Source organism: Myiozetetes cayanensis, unplaced genomic scaffold, assembly GCF_022539395.1.
Source record: "Myiozetetes cayanensis isolate MyiCay16 unplaced genomic scaffold, myiCay2020 scf4, whole genome shotgun sequence".
Classification (NCBI taxonomy): Eukaryota; Metazoa; Chordata; class Aves; order Passeriformes; family Tyrannidae; genus Myiozetetes; species Myiozetetes cayanensis.
In genome coordinates, this window is record NW_026087631.1 from 331011 (window position 1) to 347271 (window position 16261).

Sequence of the window (16261 nt, forward strand, 5' to 3'; positions counted from 1 at the left end):
CGATTGGCTGGGACTGAGTCGGAGGCGTGGCCTGAGGGACTCGCGTTCTGCCCGCCCCACGGCGGCGCGGTGACGTCACTCGACTGCGCGGTGACGTCAGAGAGCGGCGCGGTGCCGCGCCGGGCCGGGCGCTCCGGGCGCGGATCCCGATCCCGATCCCGATCCCGACCCCGACCCCGCTCCCGACCCCGCTCCCCCGCCATGGCACCACCACCAGCAGGTGCGTCCCGCTCGCCCGCCCCGGCCATAGCCGCAGCGCACCGGGGGCGGAAAGGCGCGATTCCGAGGGCCCGGCCGGGCCGCGGCCGCGGGCCTGACCTTGGGCCGCAGTGCGGGGGCCGGGGTGCCGCCGGGAAGCGCGGGATGTGCCGTGTGGGCTCCGCGGGCAGAGCGGAGTGCCCGGGGAGCGGCCGCGGTTCCGGCCTCCCCGCCCCTGTCCCCGCCGTGCGGCAGCGGGCGGGCTGCGCGGGAGCCGCGGCCGAGAGTGGGGCCGGGCCTGGCGGGAGCACCTCCCGACTCGGCCTTCCCCGGGGCACAAGGACGGCGGGCACACCACAGGGAGAGGGCGCGGCTGAAAACGGGTTTCCCTTTTTTCCCCTCCCTGCTTTCTTTTCTGTCTTCTTTCTCTCGCCCGCCCCCGCTCCCTTTCGCTCCCCCTCCTCGCTTCTCCCCCCTCCCAGCTCCTTTCCTTTCCTCCCTCCCTCCTTTCCTTCTCCTCCTCTGCCCTCCCTCCATTCAGCACCTCCTCGCATCAGGCGGGGCTGCTGTCCCCACACCCTCTTCAGATCCTAGGAGTCTCATGCTGCCGGCGCTGGGGAGGATCTGCGGCTCTCAGACCACTTCCAGTTCAGTGACCTCCCTCAGGCTGAGCTGTGATGGAGGGTGGGATTCAGGCAGAAACTGAATTTCATAACTCTTAAATAAAAAGTCCCCTTCTGCCAACAAACAGGGTTCCGTAAGTCCCGATCCCTGCCATCCTCCCCCGGGTTGTCTGGGGGAGCTGCCCCTTCCACGTGTCCTTCGGGACCCGGGTCCAGCCCCGCTCGAGCTCTGAGACTCCTCAGCAGAGCGTGGGGGTGGATGCAGAGGAGGCTGGAGGGCAAGGAGCTGGGACTGCCAGGGAATTTCACCTCAGTGTCACGGGAATCCCACCTGTGTGGCCCCTGTCTGCTGGCTGTGGCCAGGACACAGGGAGTGGCTGGAGGTGCTCAGCTCCTGGCTGGGATAAACCACAACAGGTTGTGATTTACTTGCTGTGTTCTGCTGCAGGGAGAGGCAGAGTGGAAGGATCAGTTTTTGTGATGCTGCTGCACGTGTTGGATTTAATTTTGGTGTTTTGTTAGTGTGAGGGTCAACCTTTCGCTGTGACAGTGCCCAATTCCAGGGGAATCCAAGGGAAATCTGGTTTGTAAGCTGGATGTAGAGTAGCACTCCATGAGTTCGCATCTCAATTTCCTTCCTGATTTGGGTTTTAACTGGGAAGTGCCCAGGAGGGCAGAACTGCTGCCTTTTGCTGTCTCTGAGGCTTGAACAGAAAGCAGTGCAGCATCCACCAGACGGGGCGTTTGTTGATTTTCCCCGTCCAGCTCGGCGGGCCTTTCGCTGAGGGGCTGTGTGAGTGGTGCCCGGCTGTGGCAGAGGCTGCAGGCCGCTCAGCCCGGCTCACGTGGTTGTCTCTGGCGCAGGGAGCAGGCTCTGAGGACGCCGCCCAGGAGCGCCGGGACGATGGGAGCGGGAGGCGCTGAGCCCGAGGACGTGAGCGGGGAGGCGGCGGCGCCGGGCAAGCACTACGTGTGCGGGTACTGCGCGGCCTTCACCAACATCGCGGTGACCTTCCCCATCCAGAAGGTGCTGTTCCGGCAGCAGCTGTACGGGCTGCGCACGCAGGACGCCGTGCGCCAGCTGCGCCGCGACGGGCTGCGCACGCTGTACCGCGGCATCCTGCCCCCGCTGCTGCAGAAAACCACCACCCTGGCGCTCATGTTCGGCCTCTACGAGGACTTCTCGGCGCTGCTGCTGAGCCATGCACGTGCCCCCGAGCTGGTGACGCGCAGCTTGGCCGCCGCGCTCGCCGGCACCACTGAGGCCGTGCTCACGCCCTTCGAGCGCGTCCAGACGCTGCTGCAGGACTACAAACACCACGACAAGTTCACAAACACTTACCAGGCCTTCAAGGTGCTAAAAGCCTACGGAATGAGGGAGTACTACCGGGGGCTGGTGCCTATTCTGCTCCGGAACGGGCCCAGTAACGTGCTGTTCTTCGGCCTGCGCGGGCCCATCAAGCAGTGTCTGCCTGAGGCGACCTCGCACAGCACCCACCTGGTCAACGACTTCATCTGTGGGGGGCTGCTGGGCGCCATGCTGGGCTTCCTGTTCTTCCCAGTGAATGTGGTAAAGACTCGCATGCAGGCTCAGATTGGCGGGGAGTTTCAGTCCTTCTCCAAAGTGCTCGTGAAGATCTGGCTGGAGCGCGACAGGAAACTGATGCGTCTCTTCAGAGGAGCCCACCTGAACTACCACCGCTCTGTGCTGTCCTGGGGGATCATCAACGCCACCTACGAGTTCCTGCTGAAGCTGCTGTGACCCCCGTCCTGCCTGTGGGGCGTTGGCACTCGCGGTGCGTCTGGGCACACACCCAGGGAGCAGGGCCTGTGCGTGTGACAGGTAATTCCTCCTGGCCTTCCGTATTTATGGGGTGAATGGTGATGAATTTAAACCTCGGTGCAATTCTGATGAACTTTTTAAAGTATTCCTTTGCTGGCAGGTGAGTTTACCCATAATGGAGCTCCTAGACAAATACAAGGTTTAAAAACAAACATCAAAAATACTTGTACCAGTCTGTTATTCAGTATCACTCCCAAAATTCCTTAACTCTCTGTGATGGGATGTGCTCCACTGCCCGCATTTAGAACACAAGAATCAAGGAGAGGCTGAAGAAATCTGATTCCATTGCCTGATCAACTTCCAAGTCTCGATTCTGGAACTGCTTTTTCAGACCCTTTGGGTCCTCGTTGTGTCAAGCTCAAAGGACACAGCAGATGGGGATGACTGAGGTGCAGAGCTCCCAGCTGCACCTCGGACTGCTGCAGCAGTGGCCGTGTCCTCCAGCCGTGGCACTGACCGTGTGACCTCAGCCCGAGCCGGATCTGTGTGTGTGTGTGTGTGTACGTGTGCCTTCCTGGGAAAAGGGAAAAGTAGAAGGAATGAAACAGCAAACTCACTAAAGCTTTAAAGTGTCCTTCCTTGTTAAAACAGCACGGAGTTTGTTCTGCTTAATCTTATGGTTTGGGAGGTTTCTTTAGGTGGTGTTGTTTTGTTTTTTTTTTTTTTGCATTGCTGCTTTTTTTGTTGCCTACAGCTATGGGGCCAGAGAGAAGATGTCCCTGTCTGTAACACTCACGGAACACTCAGGCTCCTGCAGCTGCTCAAGCACTTCACACACCGCTCTTTGCACTGTGGTGTCTTGTCTTTTCTCAGCTCCTGCTGTGGAATTATGGATCACATGATTTTTTTACCCAAAACTCGGGGTTCTGCCTGCTTGATGTGTGCTGATGAAAGTTCTGTCAGACGCAGTGGCATAGACAAGGTGAGGTTCCTGGATTACCTGCTTCAGTTGGAGGTCTGTAGGTGTAGCAGAGATGGAAGCCAAAGACGACCTTGGAAGCAGGGAGGTGGGAAAGTGGAGTTTTTGGAGATGTGTTTCAGGACTTCTCTGGGCAAGTATTTAAAAAGACTGACAGAAATAGGAAAACTGCATGTCTAACAGACGTGAGAGTTGAGAGACAAAAGACTTCAGACCTTAGAGACAAGGACAGAAAAGTAAGCATGACCCTGAGCCAGGTGAGGGTCTCAACAAAAAGCATTTGATTCTCCTGGGAGACTTCCTGTTATTAAACTATATGTTTATATATATATGTAAACCAAAAGACTTTGGATGATGGGGAGCAGCAAAGCTTTCACAAAGTGGTCTGATTTTGGTCTTTTCATAAGTTTTGGAGGGGCTATTGCTTTTCTAAATTAGTTTTCCATTTGCTAAACTGTCTTCCAATATTGATCCTAATCAGTGTGTTGCAATCATAAATACAGCCCTGAGCTTCACAGTCGGCACAAACACGAGTTTCTGTATCCCAGTGGTGATTATCTGCATCTAAATAAAATGTTTACTGGATATTTGTTACTGGCGGAATCTGATTTTTACCAGTGTACTGGTTTTTTTTGTAATCACTCCTTGATGGAATAAAAACAAAATCTGCATCCTGTTTCTCTGTGGAAGATGTTCTGTACTTCTGTAATGCCAGGGAGGTTGAAGTGCCGAGGGTGAGAGTTTGGCACTAGCCCAAAAGCCAGTCATGGCTTTCATCCCCAGCAAAATAGTGCAGACCTGATCTGAGGCTGAGTCCAGTTTTGACTTTTCATATGTAATTTTCAGAAAAACTTGATGGAAGAGCACTGAGCTGGGTCTCTGACACACAAGAACTGCAGCACCTAAGCACTAAGAGGTTTTTTCCTTTCAGTTTTATGGGGTAGGCAAGAACCAGTGAGCATTACAGAACACAGCTCATAAAATAATTTTAATTCAGTGAATTATTAAGTGTTTATTATGCAAGCAAGAGAAACTGTCCACAAATAGTAAGTTACTGTACGGCTGTAAGTACAATACTTTCAGAGCAGTTCTGATACTTCATATATGGTATTAAAAGGCTACAGTTTTTACTATGAAATCTCAGGTATTTCAAAATATTCTACATGCACAATTTATTTTTGTAGTAAAAACCTTATACTTAATTGAGGATACTTAGTGCTTTAGAAAATGTACCTTTGACTAAGGTCAGAAAATGAGAAGTTTCTGTTTCCTGCAGGACAAAAACAGGATGGGTCGTTGACTTCTTCCTTTCACTCCAACTTTTTAGAACCTTGTAAAGTAGGTTTTTTTAAAAGCTTCCATTTGGCAAGTTTCTGTTTTCTTGGAGTTTCTATGTATGTCCTAAAGCAACAGACCCATGTTCTTCCGTGTCAGAACCTTCTCCATATCAGTGTTACCCAAATCAAAACCACAACACAAACAAACAAACAAACAAAAAAATCAACCAAGCCCCACCCCTCTCCCCCCAAGCCCCCAGAAAACCCTGATGCTTACATTCTAAATCTGGTAGTAGGCATTGAACTGTCCTTACCCCAAGACTCCAAGAGTGCAAACAAACGTGTGTGTCTGTATCGCTGTGCTTTCCTTCCTATCCCCATTTCTCCCTGGGCTGTCCTGGCTGACACTGCACTGGAGCCCCTGGCTGTGCACGCCCCGATGACCCCATGCACACACCTGAGTGTGGCCACAGGGCCCCGGTGACGGCCTCTCCCCCTCTCCCCTCACCACCGGGAGACCCTGGAAATGCAGTGCTGCCACAGCCACGGGATGTGGCAGAGAATCAGCTCCAGCACAGCTCTGGTTCCTCAGGCACTGCCGGGTGTGGCCTCCGCACAGATCTGCAGCTGCTGACCAGCTCTGCGCGACAGCCAGGAATTCTTTCACTACAGACGTTCTTGAGTACAAAGCCAAGCATTTAACAACACACAACACACTGCACAGCGAGACAGAGCTCTGTCCCCAGGAGAAACGCTGTGAAATTTATCGAGTGCTGCAGCACCAGTTTACAGACACCCCTGGTGTGAGCCACCCCCTCGCCAGCTGCCAGCACAGTCCTTCATCTCTCTTGGAAACTCTTCTTCACAGTTTTATACACTTCTCAAGGTTAAGCAATCAACCTTGGAAAACACAACTATGATAAACAGTTTTGTGGGGGTTTTTTTGACTATTTGGAAATAACCCAAAGCTCACGGACACAAAACTTAATTGCTTCAGTAATGTTACTGTAAGAGAACTGAAAATCCTCCCACTACGACGTGTCTGCGAGGCGTGCCAGCCGTGAACCACTGAGCAGTGAACTTCACAGGCACAGCGTGGTAAACCCTGCACGGAAAACTTCCAAGTGTTGTTGAAACGGAGTAATCAATCAAATGACCGAAGTCTAAGACTACCTACTTAGTCCAATTCAAACGTATTACAAATGTCATCAGAAGGACAAAGTAACATTTCTACAGCATACATGTACAGATTCCATTGTTTTATGCATCTGCTGGACACACTACAAAAGCATCAAGGTGACCAAATCCCCTCACCAGGTGAGCTCTCAGTCCCAGAGCCAGGTGGGGCCACTCAGCCCACCACAGGTCTTACCAAGGTGTGGTGACATGTGTCACTTTGGGGTAACAGTTCTTCATACAGAACGGTGAGTGTCCAATGCTCAGCACAATACTGGTGTAAAACACAGCGTATCATGAGGTAGAATTAAAAAAGTAACACTCAGTGCATATTCACAGGCATAGCGTTACAGTCACTAGGGATCCACTAGTCCGAGGAAGTCCCAACAGGAAAGAACAAAACCAGCCTTGAAAGCAGACAGACAGACTCACCCAAAAAAATGCTTTTATTCCGTGGGTGGTCCTTCACCTCCAAAAAAACCACAGTGCAAGTCCGTAAGAACTGTGAGACTCCCTCGAATGTCTCTGTAGTCCCTTCCGTGACGTGTAAGAAAACACCAAGTGAGGTGAGAAAGCAGCCTGGTAGTGGGAGAGCAACTGCCCAGGGAAAAGCCATGGTGGTCCGGGACAGGACCTGGATTTTCCCCAGACAGCTTGCTACTCCTTGTAGCTCCTTCTTTGCATAAAAATCTTCTATTCCACAGCTGTCCCTGGTTTCCTGCACACTTTCCTCCCAGGGCATTAACCCACAGCCAAGGGAGCTGACCCTGAGCTGCTCCAACAACCCCAGACCCTCGTGTTCAGGTGCAGGATCAGGCTCAGGCTGGGTGCCAGCCAAAGGGATGATTGCCCTCAGATTACCAAACACCAAATACTGAAGGCTTCCTATTACCAAAGAAATTCTCCACAACAGGAAATTCAGGACTTTCTTCTCTCATAATGCAGAGGAGCCTTAAGTTCAATAATTTCTCCAGCACCACCAGGGTATGTTACCTGCACAAATCCAAAGCTACAGGAGGATCCTCAGGCTTATGCTTCCAGCTTTCTCACCTCCAGAAATGTTGTTTTTATCCCCAAATGTGTTTTGCAAAAGGCTTTGTAAGAGTCAGCTTTGAATGAGTGTGCTCTGTTGAGCCACAGACAGTGAACCTGAACACCAAAAGCTGACAATCCTTTCAGGTAAAGTTCTAAAGTTCCCTTCTGAACTGAGTGTGTGACTGGCCAGTGAAACTTCAGTGAAATACTAAAAAAAAACCTGATCTTGGGACACATAAGTGAAGAGAATGTTATAAACTGATGTGGACTGAAATACGTATGCATTTACAAGGTTGGCTCTATTAACTTGGGAGCTGAAACCTGGTATTTGTACTTTGGGTGTGATCACAGAATCCATTGAGTAGGAAGGGACCCAAAAGGACCACTCAACCCAACTCCTGGCCCTGTCCAGGACACCCCAACAATCCCACCCTGTCCCTGAGAGCTCTGGCAGCCTTGGGGCCATGACCACTCTCCCAATGCCCGACCACCCTCTCAGGGAAGAACCTCTTCCTAATACTCAACTTAAATCTCCCTGACACAGGTCCATCCCTTCCCTTGGATCCTGTCATTGCTCACAGAGAGCAGAGATCAGTACTTGCCCCTCCGCTGCCCCTCGGGAGGATGCTGATGACCCCAATGAGACCCTCCCTCAATCCCCTCCAGGCTGAATAAAGAAGTGCCCTCTGCCGTTCCTCATAAGGTTTCCCCTGCAGACCCTTCAGCAGGATGAATGTTACAGTGTTCCCCATCTGGCGAAAAGCCTAGTGAGATCCAGACAGATCACACTGTTGACAGGTTTGGTTTTAATCTCTCCAAACTGATAACACACATGAAGAAAGGCTCATCTGGTGATACTATGTACACATCCAAATGAATTCCTTCAACAGCCAGAGTGCAGGCAAGGTGTGGAAAAACAGCCAGGTGGGAAACACCCCAACATCAGCAGAAAGCCACGGTGTTTCAGATGTGGGATGGTGTGGAAAACTCCCCACAGCAGAAACCCATGAGTGGAGGAGCCAGAGCTGCCCCATTACATGAAGCACTGGAGTTCTTCCTGGGTCAGTGCTGAGTGAGGGGCTTGAGGGGGCCTGCCTGCACAGGGGATGGGCCTGGCTGACCTTCAGTGGTCCCTGCCACCCTGTGACTCATTTTTCTAGCCAACCACAACCAAGTTCATATAGAAATGAAAGCAAAATTTCCTTTTCCTTTTTTTTTTTTTGTGTCAGTAACTAAGTGTGTTGCTTATGTAGACAAGCAGGTGATTATCTACAAACCACCACCAAGTTGCTTCAGTGACAGAGGAGGAAGCGGAGGTGAGGCAGAGTCCAGCTCCTCTCAGACAGGAGGCACCTGGGCCCCCTCTGCACTGTCTCCAACAGCTCATTCCAGTTGCACTGAAGGAAATGATCAAGTATCAGGGTACAAACACAGCAGGACAGCGACCCAATGGCACAGGACCAGCAACAGCAGAGCTCTGCCAGCTCTGGGACACGGCCACGGGCTTGTAAGTGCAGGAGGAAGATCTGCACAGTGCTGGGTTGGAAAATCCTTCCAGGGCCGTGCTCCAAGAGCACAGTAACCGAGATCCCATCTGGAGTTAGAGATTTCGGAGAGAGCTGAAGTACAGCCCACAGCCATCCACGCACAGGCCCCACTGCTGTGCCTAGAACTTGGGCTGGTAGAGGGAGACGCGTCCACTAAGGCACCCCGAGGCGATCTGACAGTGCGTGGGGGAGAACTTGGTGGTGAGCACCACGTCGTTGTGGGAGTACAGGGAGCGGATCTCGCGCAGGGGACTGGCCTCCCGGGGCAGGCAGTCCACCAGCTCCCGGCACTGCGCGTCGAAGCCCAGCAGGCGGATGCCGAAGCCGTGCGGGGACGAGATCATGCGGCCATCGGGGCTGAAGCAGAGCTCCTTGATGTACCCCCGGCCCACGTTGGCCTCCTCGATGCAGTGCGTCAGGCGCAGCGAGCAGCGCGGGGACACGGGGCGCACCGGGGCTCCTTCCTGGAATTCATAGACACAAGTCCACTAAAGGGAGAGGCAGAGAAAGGGACACTGAAAGAGAAGTAAAGCACTGCAAACACACATTCCCTCCCACCAGCCCACACAGGTAACAAGTAGTTCATGGGACTGATACTATTGCTGACCCACCCTTCAGTGCGCACCAGGAACAGACCAGTGCCTCGGCATCTCCCTCACTCTGAAAGCTGTCCAGCATCAAAGCTGCTCTTTTAATTAAACAGACAGTCTTTTCAATCTAGTTTTTATGTGTAAGGAGCAAAGCCTAATCCTTTGGCCAGGCACCTGCTCTAAATCAGTAAATATTTAAATTAAATCTACAACAAAGCCAAACTCATTTAACTGTAACTTAGAGCTGACCATTGCCATTTTGAAGTCCATTTCCTTGGACTTCAAAAGGAAAGGAATCTTGAAATGAGGGAGAAATCAATTTCTGAAGGAATGTTAGAACAGCTCTACAGCCAACTTGTTTTTTGCAGGACAGACAGGGATCTTAATTATATAATCTCAAAATCAGGTCAGTGACTAATTTTGTATTGCGTTGATTCCATTTTGGCCAAAAGACCGAGTGTTTCTAGCTCTGTCCAGTGCATCACACTGAACTACCCACACAAGGAACAATACCAGACTGAGTAAGGCAGACTCTATGACTATGGGAAGTTATAACTCAGGCAATCAGCAGTACCAACAGCCCCAATAAAACATCTGCATTTTGGAAACATCTTGTGCTGTGTAGCGGTTTGGTTGCTACAGAACCAGCACTAACGATTATAACTGCTTTGCTAAGCTTCCACTCAGTCCTCTACACTTCTGTAAGGAGTTACAATTACAAAGAGTGGCTTTCTTAAAAAAAAAAAAAAAAAAAACAAAACTCAAAGACACAGACACCAAAAAATGCCCAGCCCAAACAAAACCAAACCAACCTCAACTCACATCAGCAATCCAACTAACTAAACTGTTTGTTTATTATTGGTCAAGTACTACTGTCTATTGCTGGTCAATTTAGGGGGCCAAAGGCTGCAGCTTGCAGCTAAGCTGTAGCTGATCTTATGACTTCATACTTCAAGTAAAGGCTTGAAGTGGATTCTCGCAGGAAGACCATTAAAAAAAAATTTCATAATTTTGGTACAAAATGACAGAATCTGTAATCACAACTAATTAATCTATTCACATGAACATTTACCCCCAAACACGGAAACTTCAGTACACTTGTCTGATCCGTCTAACCCCACATATTTTCAGGAGGAACACGAGGTACTGGCCGTACCTCCTGGTCATCAGTGTTGCTGGAGCACCGGAGCAGCGTGGCCCAGCCCTTGGGGTGCAGCTGCAGCGACGTGATGCAGTTCCCACGATCTCTTTCTCCAGGAACCTCTGGTGTCAACACCTCCAAGCTATTCCTGGGTGATCCACCTGGAAGGGAGAATCAGCTGTGGGTCTCAGTGAAGTCCATACGCTGACTTTCACTGCTCTCAGCAGTCCTGCTGCTGAGGTGGGGTCACACCTGTGACAGCTGCACCCGAGTGCCAGGACAGACCCCACCACTGTGACAGGGTAATTCAGAGGAGTTACAGGAACACTTGCAGCCAAAACAGTGGGCTCAGTCTTCGTTTCAAACAGCTTTTTATGAAAATTGCATGCCAAGACCTGCATTGAACCACTTCACATTGGGAACCACGTCAGAGTTAACCTTCCACACTTCCACTCTTCATTAGACTACAGCAAAAGCTGAAGAGTTGGGTTTTTATAGGAACTACTGATTCTCAAACTTGTATGATGTCCTCTCAAAATTCCTTCCAACATTTGTGCAGCTGCATGCAGCTTGTCTCCCTTGTTCCCCTCACCCACAGGTAAATCACTCCTTACCATTCAGGTAAGCCTCCTCCTTTCATCACTATGTTTCAGCATCTCACCATGATGCACAGAAAACATTTGTCAAGTTCACACTGACCCTCTGGAAGTGTATCCTAGTTTTCTCCCCTAAAGATCATTCATACGATCACAATTTTGTTCAAAAAAACCCCCACAAGGAATAGGGAGCACCTCTAGGTAAGAACAAGAATGTACTGACATAATATAATGATCTTGTTGCCGTTATCAGATTTCTCAGAAAAAACCCCGATTAGAACCCCAGGCTTTGGTGTGCAATATTTTATCTGTTTAACAAAAGTCACGGCAACACCATTTTTTTAAACCATAGAGACAAAAATGCAGTTTTTCACTGTTACACTCTGGTCTTTTCTGATACAACAAGTCAAAGTCCATGATTCGTTTTAATTTATCCTTTTTTGGTGATCTTGTCCTACCTTCTCGCTGGGAAGACCGTGACAAGTGTTTCTCAGAAAGTGGACTCGAGTCATTCTGGTGACAGGGTGAACCCACAGCTCGAGGGCCAGAGGAGCCAGACGACGTTATGTCTGCAAACAGCATCACCAGGTGAGCACCACAGGTACGCCCAGCCCGCCTGGGATGCTGCCAAGAGCGCCCCACAAAACACCTCTAACACAGGGCTGCCCCAGAGCGCTCCACGAGCATTCACCTGAGCTCGACGTGGTCCTCCTGGCTCTTAAAATCGGGTAGCTGCCAACCTCTAAGGACTTGTTTAGGTCAAGGTCATGCAAAATCAGGAGGTAACCAGAGGAGGTGGAGATGAGCATTTTGGAACAGTCTGGCGTCAGCCTCATTCGCATGAGGAAGCGGGTGTGAAAGAACTTCTTGTGGGGACATCCATCCTCTGTGCACCTGGACAGCGACACAAGCACAGGGGGCGGCCACGGTCAGCCCTGACTGCCCAAGGTGTGCCCAGCATCCTTGTGCACCCCAAAACCTCTTTCTGTCTTTACCCTACTTTTTAATGAAATGGCAGAACTCATGGATTCATATGACCACAAGGGTAGAACTTTCTCCAAAAGGAGGAACTGCATTTTGGCACATCAGCCAAAATTCAGTCCTTTTAGTCACTGGATCACTACTATAGAGAGACAATGCAAGCTCTTGCAAGGGGTATAAACTGCTCCCAGTGTTTCAGAACGTATTCCAGCCCCCCTAGAGTCTGCACCTTGAACAGAAGAGCCCTGTCCTGGTGTGCTGTCGAAAGGCCACGGCGCAAACACAGCGCACGCATCTGGGTACCTGTTGGTGTCCCAGATGATCACGTTTCCATCGAAGCCCGACGTCACCAGCAGCCTCGTGTTGGTGTCGTACTCGATGTTCTTGACCCAGCTGGTGTGGCCATGCAGAGTGCAAACTTTGGTGTTCAGCTTCCTCAAGTCCCAGAGTGCAATCGTCGTGTCGTCGGAGCACGTTGCAAACAGTCGGTTATCCAGAAACCTGGGAACGGCAGAGAAACACTGCAGCTGCTCAAGGCCAACGCTCCTGGGCAGGAATGTAAGCTAGCACAGAGATAAACAGAGGAGCCACACACAAAAAAACCCAAAACACAGCACGTACACAGCAGTATATGTACCAATAAAGTCTCCAAAAAAGAAGAACTGCCAGGATGTGAACCAGCACCACCTCTGTAGTAGCAAATGAGTGAACACAGGGAGGCACAGCAGAAGTTTGGTTTAGTTTGGGGGTTTTCAGGTATTTTGTACATTATCATGTACAAACCATACTAGAGCCAAACCACCAGTGCAATATATGCTCAGACAGAATCCCAGTGGTGACTCCACCCGTTCCCTCTCCAGACAACACTGAGCTCAGCAGGGATGGAGGGGCTGGAATTAGCACAGCTAGGAAATAAGTTGAATAAACTGAGTCTAGAGGTTACTGAAGCAAATGCAAGGCTTTCCAAACACACCGAGTGAAGGCAAGACCTTGTTTGAGAACACGCAAAAGTCACTTGGTTCACTGAGAAAATCAACGGGCAAAACCACCGAGTTGGCACCACACAAACAAAGCTGGGCACCCTCTGCTCCCGCTGGAACCCAGGCCTGCTTTTACTTTTAGAAGGATAAAGCATGCTGGTTTATGTTTGGAATTCATGCCCAGCGAAAGTACTCAATGAAAAAAAACCTGACCTGAGGAAAACAGGACAAGACACCCACTCAACACCCACTAAACATCCTTTATCTCAGAGCTACACCACACAAAAGCAGCAACAACCCTGAAAAATGAACAATAACCAACTACCATGGGAAAAATCCCAAACTCTGGTGTAATAAGCAGTTCTGGTGTTTATTACAAGGAATTTCTGCCACACTGGCTGGAGTCCTGCTCATTAACCATAACAAGGTTTCAGGTAACGCTGCAGTAACTGTGCCCAGAACAGAGTTCAGTTCCTCTGTGCCAGACAGACCCACATTTTACTTCAGCTTTCCTGACAGACAATCAGCTGACATAAAACTTCAGTCTTTTTTGTAAAAAGGACAGCTAACTTGTGAAAACATTGACTTATCTGAGGAACATGGCACCCCATATCATATTTGTCTCTTTTGAGGGGAAATGCTCAGACTGTTCTGCCCTTGAATTTTTTTGTTTGGGTTTAGTTTTTGTTGTTGTGTCGTTGGCTGTTGTTTTCATTTTTTGGGGGTTTTTCTTTTTTGCTTTAAGAATTGAAGCGTGGCTGCAATATTATTAGAAGGCACACCTCAGAATCTATTCACAGACCCAGAACAGCTAAGGAAACCCTGATTTTAAAGGAAAAACTTTGCAGGATGGATCTAGGCTCCTGCTATTTTCTGCTCTGTCCTGGGAGGCCAGCAGAGGATTGAAAGCAAAAGACTGAGCTGTGGCTAAACACCCCTCCTGACCTACCTGATGTTGTTTACACAGTCTTCGTGGGCCTCAGAGAGAGTCTTGATGTGCTTTGAGGATATTGGGTCAAAGAGCAGGACCTCGGTCTGTTCGCAGGCGACGGTCAGCACCGACCTAAGGGAGCAGAACCTCTGAGTTGGGGGATGTTTGCCCTCTGGGAGGTGCCTCTTGTGCTGTGGGCTCCCCTGCCCATATCCCCTGGGTGTTCTCACACAGCAGGAACACCAACTCAAACGCTCATTTGGAATATCAGTTTGCTCTTCTGCAAATCCAGCGGGGTTTTTTCCACTAAAACCTTGTGAAACACAGATTTGGCAGCACCAGCAGAGCCCCGGCAGCAGCCTGAGCTGGGCACTCGTCAGCAAGGATCGAGGCTGACTGTCCTGGAGAAGGAGGGTCCCTGCTCTGCCCGGGAGAGGCGGGATCACTGTGGGATCACACCTGCCCCAGGAACTCGCCCCAGTTATTTAAGCAAAGCCCAGGTGTGCTGCTGACATAAACTGCACAGAACACAGAACACATTGCTAGGAGAGCAATGTCACCTGGTCACCAGAGCGGCCCCTGGACCCGGGGAGAGCCCCGGGCACGCCGGGATGCGGATCCCGGGCACGCCGGGACGTGGATCCCGGGCACGCCGGGACGCGGATCCCGGGCACGCCGGGACGCGGATCCCGGCACGCCGGACGCGGATCCCGGGCACGCCGGGACGCGGATCCCGGCACGCCGGGACGCGGATCCCGGGCACGCCGGGACGCGGATCCCGGCACGCCGGGACGCGGATCCTGGCACGCCGGGACGCGATCCCGGGCACGCCGGGACGCGGATCCCGGGCACGCCGGGACGCGGATCCCGGGCACGCCGGGACGGGGATCCCGGGCACGCCGGGACGGGGATCCCGGGCACGCCGGGACGCGGATCCCGGGCACGCCGGGATGTGCATCCCGGGCACGCCGGGACGCGGATCCCGGGCACGCCGCGCGCACCTACCCGTCGGGCGAGTACTCGAGGTTGAAGACCGCGCCGTGGGTGCGGGTGCTGAGGGACACGGAGTCGGCGGGCTGGATGGCGCCGTACAGCCCGGTCATGGCGCCGAACGTGTCCCGCGCCGGGTCCACGGCGGCGCCGCGGCCCAGGCAGCGCCCGCGCAGCCAGGCGAACAGCCCGCCGGGCGCGCCGGGCCCCGGGCCCGCGGGCTCGCCGTGCCGGGGGTGGTCGGGGCCCGGGTCGAGCGGCGCTCCCGGCCCGGAGCCCCCGCCATGGCCGGAGCGCTCAGCGAGCCCCGGCTCCGCTCCCGGCCCCGCGCTCATGGCGGCAGCGCGGACCCGCCCCCTGCCGGCGCCACAGCCGGCTGCGCCTGCGCGGCCCCGCCCCCTGCCGGAGGACCTGCGCATGCCCAGATTTAGCCCATCCGGCACTTTAGGCCGCGCCCCGCGCAGTCACGTGACGGCGGCTGCTCGGACCGGGGCGGCGCAGGCGCAGTTGGACCCCCGTGGGCGGAGCCGCGACCCGGCTCGCTCTGGCCGGGACCCCCAACGGGACCCCCGACCGGGACCCCCGACCGGGACCCCCGAGCGAGACACCTGACCGGGACCCCCAACGGGACCCCTGACCGGGACCCCCGACCGGGACCCCTGACCGGGACCCCTGACCGGGATCCTTGACCGGGACCCCCGAGCGAGACCCTCGAGCGGGCCCCCCCCGGCCGGGGTTCCCCGCGGCCCCGAGCCGCTCAGCTCTGCAGTCCTGGTCGGCGGTGCCTCCGCAGCCCAAGCTGCGCTGCAGCGGCCGCGCTGTGAGCGCTGCACGGGGCTGAGCCCTCTGCTCTGGGGCAGACCGATCGCACACGAGTGCTGAGCTGTCGCCGGGCAGTGTCCAGGGCTCCTCAGCCTCCCCCGCCCCGACAGCGAGGAGGGCACAGCTGGGACCGCTGATCCCGGCTGGGCCAGCTTTTATTGATGTCCCCCGCTTTGCCTTCCCCCGGCTCACACGCTGACAGTGATGCCATGGGGTGTGGGGGACAGTTTTCCAGGGGGTTACAGTCCCCTGGGGGTGTTGCTGCTCAGGTCCAGGAATCGGGCGGTTGGTGCTGAGCAGCTGCCTCTGCAGTGGTTTGTGCCCAGTCCCGTTCTCCCAGCGGCGAGAAAACACCAAAACAGCTCAGACGGGAAACCCCCTGGGCCGGGGGGCACGGCTCACAAACCCCGGTACCGCTGCGAGCGGGGCCCCGGCACGGACCGGCCCCGGCCCGGCGAGAGAGCCGGCACCGGGGCAGTCTCGGCCCGGCCGGGGCGCTGCCCCTCCGCGGCCGCCGCTGCTCCGGCGGGGGGACGGGCGGACCGCCCCGGACGCGCCCCGGACCCACCCCCGCCCCTCGCCCCTCCGCGATGGCGGCCTGGCGAAGGATGG

General features: G+C 53.5%; 2 protein-coding genes across 2 annotated transcripts; one reads left to right on the top strand and one right to left on the bottom strand.

Moving 5' to 3' along the window:
* Positions 1–98: 98 nt before the first annotated feature.
* On the top strand, positions 99–4261 carry SLC25A51 (solute carrier family 25 member 51). Its single transcript, XM_050329590.1, has 2 exons — positions 99–220; positions 1686–4261. The coding sequence occupies exon 2, from the start codon at positions 1726–1728 to the stop codon at positions 2581–2583; it is 858 nt and encodes a 285-aa protein (XP_050185547.1). The 5' UTR covers positions 99–220; positions 1686–1725; the 3' UTR covers positions 2584–4261.
* A 297-nt stretch (positions 4262–4558) lies between these two features.
* DCAF10 (DDB1 and CUL4 associated factor 10) lies at positions 4559–15176 on the bottom strand. Its single transcript, XM_050329067.1, has 7 exons — positions 14843–15176; positions 13856–13969; positions 12230–12427; positions 11637–11839; positions 11404–11514; positions 10365–10510; positions 4559–9106 (listed from the first exon to the last, which is right to left on the bottom strand). The coding sequence occupies exons 1-7, from the start codon at positions 15160–15162 to the stop codon at positions 8738–8740; spliced, it is 1461 nt and encodes a 486-aa protein (XP_050185024.1). The 5' UTR covers positions 15163–15176; the 3' UTR covers positions 4559–8737.
* Positions 15177–16261: the final 1085 nt, after the last annotated feature.

What these genes read in the sequence shown, in the direction of transcription:
- DCAF10 (XM_050329067.1), bottom strand. Translation starts at nt 15,162, where the DNA reads ATGAGCGCGGGGCCGGGAGCGGAGCCGGGGCTCGCTGAGCGCTCCGGC. An exon ending in ATCATCTGGGACACCAACAG is followed by an intron (nt 11,840 to 12,229) that starts GTACCCAGATGC and finishes GTCGCTGTCCAG; the next exon opens with GTGCACAGAGGATGGATGTC. An exon ending in GCAACACTGATGACCAGGAG is followed by an intron (nt 9,107 to 10,364) that starts GTACGGCCAGTA and finishes CTCTCCCTTTAG; the next exon opens with TGGACTTGTGTCTATGAATT.
- SLC25A51 (XM_050329590.1), top strand. Translation starts at nt 1,726, where the DNA reads ATGGGAGCGGGAGGCGCTGAGCCCGAGGACGTGAGCGGGGAGGCGGCG.